Here is a 7,639-nt window from a genome sequence, read left to right as displayed (position 1 = left end):
TTAAAGAGCTGATGGGACAATTCAATGATAGAACTTATTTACAAAGAGCCTAGCGTGTTCTCTCATACGTGGAAAGTACTCAACAATCATCAGCCTACTCCTCTCTATTTTCAACTGCCCTGTACCCCAAACTCTGCCAGCCTCTCTACTCTCCCTGGATATCTGTTCTGGGTGCTGGGCCCACTGGCAACATGCTGATGTTTTACATCCCAGGCCAGCAGGAAACCAACATTAAACCAAAAATGAAAAGCAAATAACCATTACCTTGAACCAAAAGGACATTTATATTTACTTCAGTGGCTATAAAAGACACCATAAAATATAATATCCAGTAAGCATCCTCGTGATTAGTAACAGATCTTACAAATTATTCTCTCAGGCCCCTAAGTACATCCAACTGGTCACTAAGAACAATTAATTCTTTCAGGAAAGAAAGGGATTGTGAATCATCTCTGGTCAGTGGAAAATCTGCTTGTATTATGAATCATGAGAACAGAAAATAAGTCTCAAATCTGGGGGTTTTCTGCCCCATGAATGGGGTGAAGTAAGATCAGAGAGACTCATACAACTATTGACTGTGAGCAAGGGTGCTCAGTGAGAGCTAGGAGCTACCAAATCTGGGTGTGACACCTCGGGAGTGACAGGGCAAGGAGAGGGAACCTGTCTCCAGCAAGCTCCAGCATGCTCCCCTCCAACAAAATCAAACTTCCTACAAGTTGAATGTGCCCTCTCTGGGGTTCATGGTCCATCCTGACACAGGAAGAATTATAACGGAAGTAGGAGGACATCCAACCCAATAGCACCTGGAGACCACACAGGCACAGCCATCAAAGCAGGAGTCTGGGATGTCCCAGAAACAGGAGCAGATGGTCATGCTGGGAGAGGGGCAGCTGGCTGCAGGCAATAGGTGAAGCAGAGTGTCTAGACAGGTGACAAGGAGTTTCAGAGTGGAACTCTACCCATGGTAAGTGAGGTTCAGACTACAGTCTCCAGGACAGAGGGCATGGAATGATGAACCAAAGGGCTAGGTCAGGAAGCAGTTAGTAGAACAAGGCAGGTGCCAGGTCACAGGGAAGAAAGTGAGAACCTAGGGGAACCAAAGTCTGAGGTTCCAGCTGAGCCTCTGAGTTCCTGGCCTTGGTCTTTGGGCAACTGCAACCAAGGTCTAAGTCTTAGAAGATGAGAGAAACCTACAAGAAGCAGGAAGTGGCCCCACAGGGGCAGGCTGGAGGAATGCAGAGGCAAGAAGCCAAGCAGAACACAGCAGCGTGCGGTGTCCAGGTCCGCTCCTGCCTCCTGACTCACTCCCAACCTAGAATAAAATTCCCACCGAGCAAGACCTGCCCTGCAATTCTGAGGGGTTTTATTGAAACACAGTACGTAAAATACCACAGGGGTCCCCACGACACCTGAACCCATGGCTGCTGCACAGCCTGCCTCGGAGGCCAAGCCACTCCCCTGTGAGGAGTGACAGGGCAAGGACAGGGAACTTGTCTCCAGCAAGCTCAGAGGCCATGCTCCCCGCCAACAAAATCAAACTTCCTACAAGTTAAATGTGCCCTCAGTGGAATCCATGGTCCATGCTGACAAAGGGAGGGCTAGCGGAAGTGGAGGGACATCCAACCCGATGGCACATGCCAGAAGTCGGAGGGCAGACTGTATGCCATCTCCCTGGATAAGGAGAGAAACCTACTGCATGGGTCAGCTTGTGGCCCAGAGACAGGGGCTACAGTGTGAGGCAGGAATTCCAGAGGCTGGGTCCAATGGTGCCACGGACAGTGACCATGGGTCTCCAGGCCAGCATGTGGCAGAAATAGGGCAACTGGTGGAGACATGACTAAAGCATGAGTGAAAAGACCCCTTGTCCACCACAGAGTCGCACCAAAAGAGGGAAGGGGATACAAAGCCCACTCAGTGTGGGGCAGGCGACAGCCAGCAAAGCAGGGCCAGGACCCAGCCAGCCAGCCGCAGCGACTTCACACGCAGAATGAGTGCGTGAAGGCTGATCTGCCCCAAGCTGAAGGCCTCGCTGAAGGAGATCTGGGTCCTCCGGAAGAATGAGCGGGTGTTCTTCTTCTTGTGCCTGCAGGAGGGGCAAGAAGAGAGGAGGAAACAAGAGATAAAGAAGCAAGAAACATGCAGGATCACTTAGAAAAACGGGACACAGTGGCACTGCCCACTCCCCAGCTCCCTGCCCCCGTCGACAAAGCCTGGGTGTGTGCTCACACCATGGCCCAATCAGGGACCAGAGGAGCTCAACTATTCCAAGGAGTTTTCCAGGTAAGTGGGGTAAGCAAGGACACCAAAGGCCTAGTGGACCCACTGGGTACAATGTTTCACTGCTTCCATTTTTCCAAAAGTATAGTTAATATTTATCAAACCAGAATCCCCCAAACTCAAATACAGAAGCTTTCCCAAACTTTCTGAAGGTAAGAGTCACTTGGAAACCTGGTTGGGTGGTCCCAGGAGGCTGAGGCCATTATGGATGCAGCCCAGCTCAATCCCTCTGCACCAACAGAAGGACATGATGAAACTTGGTATTTCTGATGATGACCATGCACAACTTTGTTTCCTGAACCCTTGAAGGAAAAATGAACCATGTTCAGCCCTTTCTGTATCAGTCTATTTTGCTATAATCTAATTTGATATTCGATAGTAGGTATATGATATATGTGGTCAACTCTCCCTTCACCAAAGAGTTGGCTAAAGTGACCCATTCCCTGCCTAGGATGGATGGGCTGGGAGCTGACCACAGTTTAGGCTTCCTATCTCAGGTGAGAACACTCAGCCATAGCACAGGCCTTCCCACATACTTCCACCCTCAGGTAGAAGGGCCTAGAACTCTAGCTCCCCTGCCGCTACCTCCACGAGGAAGTATCTTTCCCTTCCTCATCAATACCACAAGGGTGATGAGGCACCTAAAAAGATATGAGATCCTGGAGAGGACCTAGAGCCTGCTGGTGACACTTTCCTGAGTCAAAGCCACACCTGTAGGGGGAAAAACACTGGCCTTGCTGCCTGGCCAATCCCGGGAGACAGATCCCAGAACCAGACCAAGATGGGATGTGCATCAGGACATCCTGATCCCAAGCCCAGGGGACACCTGGGTGGGACTGAGACTTTCAGAAGACATTTCAAATTTTACCAAGGGTAAGAATCATGTGAAAAGCTTGACCAAGAGGGTGAGGTCCCAGAATCCACCATTTACCAAGTGCAGGTGGCTCTCTGGAAAGACCGCCCAAAACACTCCCGAGGCATCAGCCAGGTAGCTGGAATTGTTCCCAGCCCCTAACTTCCTGCAGGAAGATCTGGAGATTGGGACGCTGGGGCAGGCGAAGGAGCTGGAGGGGAGTAGAGCCCACACTCACGCAGCCAGCGCCCTGATGCAGCAACGCGACATGTTGAGGAAGGAGCTGGCGCTGGCACGGGTGCCCAGGGTAGCCTCAATGCCTCGCAGCAGGTCGTTGGTCTTGAAGATGAGCAACATCTGGCGTGGGACTTGGTTGAGGAGCTGGCTGATCTGGGGGAGGTAGGTGGCTGCATTGTTGCGGATCTCTGAGTCCTAAAGCAGCAACAGAGACACAGCAATGGTTGGTGTGGGAAGTGGAGCCCAAAATGGTGGGTATCCAAGCCTGTGACCTGAGGGGCTGCAAGGAAGCTCCAAGAGGAAGCTTCGAGCACAGCTGCCTTGGTACCACTAGAAACCCTCCACAAAGGGAAGCTTAGCACAGGAGCCTTGACAAACCTGGATTGGACTTCTCACCCCAATTTTGGCCAAGCACTGGACCCAGTGCAGGAGCACATCAAAGGGGCCAGATGCATTTCTGCTGCCTTGCTGTCCCAACTCCCCACAGCCAAGGTCACCAATACCCATTCCCCAAGCCTCCAAACCAGTACCGACTGGGGCAGGAAATCTACCTCCTCACCAACGACTTGATGAGAATGGAGTTCACCAGCCTCGGAGCCCAGGGTTCCACCCGTGAGTGACTCTACAACGCTTCTTCACTGGCCACCAACTTCAGGCCAGGCCCAGAAGCAGCCCTGGAAGCTTGTACCCACTTAGTCATGTCCCCCATCCCTCAGCCAAGCTCAGGCTGGTGCAGTTCACAGGTCTGAGTTCCTGACTCCAATCCAGCTCCAACGTCGTGCCCATGCCTTGCCTGACTCTGCACCCCAGCCAGAGCCCCTGCCACCCACACAGCCATGCCGATCACTGTCCTCCACTCTGGAGCCAGTCTCAGCTCTTCCAGGGCCCAAGGTCCTGATGCCGGGCTCCCAAGCCCTTGCCCCATTCTGGTGAGTAAGAGTGGAGTCTGGCTTCCCACCCTTCCCTGTTCTCTTCCCCCTCCCTGAGCTCTGCATGGCCCTGGGCAGATAAGTGCCCCCTACCAAAGTCCTGAGTATGATAGTGAGGTGCTGATCTCTCCTTGACCTCCAGAGAAACAATAATGATGACAATGACAATAGCCAACAACAGCCAACACGTACTGTGCATTCACCAAGTAAGCTGGGCACTTTGAAAATGTTCGAATGTATTAACTCCCTCAATCCTCACAACAACCTGATCAGGCGAGTCCACTACCCCCTTTGAGAGGGGGAAACTGAGACACTGAGAAATGAAGTAACTGGCCCAAGGTCCACAGCAAGTAAGTAGTGAGTGTGGATTCAAACTCGGGCAGTCCAGCTCGCGAGCCCACGCCCTCACCACCAGGCTATACTGCCTCTCCCCTCACAGCGGACTGTTTGAGCCTGGGCAAGTCCTTTCATCTTTTCCAAGCCAGTGCCCTCACCTAAAAGTTGGAACTGCTAATATACTATGTGCCCACATCCCAGAAGTACCAAGAGGGCCATCAGAGATAAGGCACGGGGAGGGGCTCTGTGCCAACCAAAGTCACAAGGGCCCAGCAGTGCTGCCAAAAGCCTCACCGCCTGGCTGCTTTCTGCAGCAGAAGCAGAACTCACTGCCCTTTCAGGAACACGTGTGCACTGCTGATAACCGAGTAGCTGTGAAACTCGCAATGTCCCTCAGGCAGGAGCTATCAGACTGGAACATCGCAACGGGAAGCCAGACACCAAGAGGCTGTCTGTCTGCCTGCCTGCCGCCTCCCACCACAGCTGCAGGGCACCCCTTGAGGGCTAAGGCCTCATCAAAGCCCCACTCACCAGAGGGATCTCCCTCCTCTCAGCAAGGCAGGGACTGGCCAGATGACAGCCCTTCTCAGGCCAAAGGAACAGCACCTGGCCCACCCAGACTACCTTGCAGGGGGCATCATGGCCTTCAAGTTTGGACACACCCTGATGGTGAGTGTCTGCAGTGGGCCCCACTGGGTGCCTGTCCCACAGCCATCTCCCAATTCTCCGTTGTGAAAAGAACCCCATTTTTGTTCATTTCACCCCTTGGGGCCCTGCTCTTCAGGGAGACAGAGCCCCTCCCTAGCCCCAGATCATTGACTGATCTCAGCCAATATTGGCCTTGAGCTCAATGCCCCTGCCAAGTGACTGGTTTAGGCATGGACATATGACATGATTCTGGCTAATGAGACAGGAGGAGCAGTCTTTGGGGGGACTTCTGGGAAAGTTTTCCTTCTCATAAGAAGCAGTATGTCAGAATAGCCCTCATTCCCACCTCTGAACACCTTGGGATAAAGACGTAAAGCTTGGACCTGCTGCAGTCATCCTGGAATCATGAGAGGAAACCAAGAGAATCGCAGAGGAGTCCGCCCAGAGCCCTGAGATTGTTGACCTGCTCAATCAACCAACCTGGACCCACCTGCCTCCAGGCTGCTTGTCACAGAGAGAGCAAATTCCTATTTGTTTAAGCCACTTATAGTTGGGAAAACATCCTCCTTGATACAATGTTGGAGGTTCCCCTAATTCTAAGTAAGACTAGGACTCAGAAAACTGAGTCCCTACACCTCAGAGACTGGGCTGGCCTGGAGTGGCTACGTTTATTCCCCACCTGGGTTTTTGTCCAAAGTGAGCAAATGGAGACACGTCTCCAGAACCTACACAAACGCCTCTCTACTAGACCTGGTCCCAGAACTGCAGAGACCTTATAAAAAGACGTACCAGACAGGATGCCTGCCCTCCAGGTACTCGCCATCTACTCAAAGAGTTCACATGAGTGACCCAAGTATTAAGGGATCACTTTTGGCAAAGGTGTGAGGAGAGCTTCCTAGGCCGGTGCTATGGACTGAATTATGCCCCCCCCACCACCACCACCACCAAATCCCTAAGCTGAAGCTCTAACTCCAATGTGACTGCTTAGAGACAGGGCCTTTAAGGAGGTAATTCAAGTTAAGTGAATGCATAAGAGGGGCCCTAATTCGATAGGTCTGATGTCCTTTCAAGAAGAGGAAGAGATACCAGGAGTGTGTACACACAACAGAAAGGCCATGTGGGGACACAGTGAGAAGGCAGCCATCTACAAGCAGGAAGAGATCCCTCACCAGAAATCAACCCTGATGATACCCTGATATTGGACTTTGAGCTCCAGAACTGTGACAAAATAAATTTCTGTTGTTAAGACAGCCAGTTGGCGGTATTCTATCATGGCAACCCAAGCAGACCATTACTGTACCATTTATGCTGGGTCCTTATGAATGAAAATGCAAAAATAAAATTCAAACTTAGTCAATAAAAATATATCGTTTATTGAATACCTACTTGTGCCATGTAATCTTGTCCATTCCTGTGGCTTTAAATACCATCTATAGGCAGAGGATTCCCACCTAAATTTGCATCTCGAGCTTGGGCCTCTTCTTAACTGCCCATAATACCTCTATCTGAAAGCTCAAGAGAATTAACACCCCCACCCCAAATACATCCTTCCCAAAATCTTCCCTGTGTCAGGAGGTAGCACCACCCTCCCCACCCTATAATTCACCCCAAAGAGCTGTGAAGCCACTTTTCATCCTTTTTCCATCCAAGCTGACAGAAACGCCTCTCAGTCTTAGTCCAAAATGCATCTTGGCTCCATCTGCTTCTCTCCACCTCCACTGCCATTAGTCTAGTCTGAGCCCGTGGCACCTCTCCAAGTGGTGTTCTGCCCCAGCCTCCTAACTAATCAGCCCACTGCTCATCTTGCCCCACTCCACAGAGATACTTAAAATAGCAAGTCTGAGCATGTCCTTCTGCTTAAAACCTGCCAAAGACTTTGCTTTGCCCTGAGAATTAATCCGAACTTTTTTCCCGTGGCTCATGGGCCCTGAGTGATGCTCTCTCTGCCCGGTGCTCCAAATTCTTCTCATTCCACCATCCACTCACCATACCCCAGACCACACCAAACTCTCCCTTCCCCAGCCCAAGCACAGTGTGTGCCCTCTGCCGGGAATTCCTTCTCCAAGCTCTTCCTGTGGCTGGTTCCTCTCTTGTCCTTCAGGCCTCAGCTTAAATGTCATCTCCGCAGAGATCTCTTCTCTGAGCACCCAATTTACAGCACCTCCATCACAAGCTTGTTTCCTCCCTGATACCTCCAATCTGCAATTATCCCATTTACCTGTTTGTTCACTTGTTGGCTGTTTGTCTCCCTCAACCACAGTGCAAATTACAAAGAAGGACTGTTTGCTCATCACTGGATGCTCAGCACCTAGTCCAGGGTCCCTCAAAAACAAATGTTTGTTCAATGAATGAACTTCAG

At 51.3% G+C, this 7,639-nt stretch overlaps 1 protein-coding gene across 5 annotated transcripts in view; it reads right to left on the bottom strand.

The window, feature by feature from the left end:
* Positions 1–271: 271 nt before the first annotated feature.
* Positions 272–7,639, bottom strand: part of ADCK1 (aarF domain containing kinase 1) — a 98,423-nt gene continuing 91,055 nt past the window's right edge. For all 5 annotated transcript variants that reach the window (XM_081145135.1, XM_081145137.1, XM_081145138.1 and 2 more), the window contains 2 exons: positions 3,369–3,562; positions 272–2,083 (listed from right to left, as the gene is read on the bottom strand). In XM_081145135.1, coding sequence (XP_081001261.1) covers positions 1,912–2,083; positions 3,369–3,562 — 366 coding nt within the window. In that variant the 3' untranslated portion in view covers positions 272–1,911. The remainder of the gene's footprint in view (positions 2,084–3,368; positions 3,563–7,639) is intronic.

Source organism: Miniopterus schreibersii, assembly GCF_964146895.1.
Source record: "Miniopterus schreibersii genome assembly, chromosome: 1".
Taxonomy (NCBI): domain Eukaryota; kingdom Metazoa; phylum Chordata; class Mammalia; order Chiroptera; family Miniopteridae; genus Miniopterus; species Miniopterus schreibersii.
This window is presented reverse-complemented; position numbering and strand designations above follow the sequence as displayed.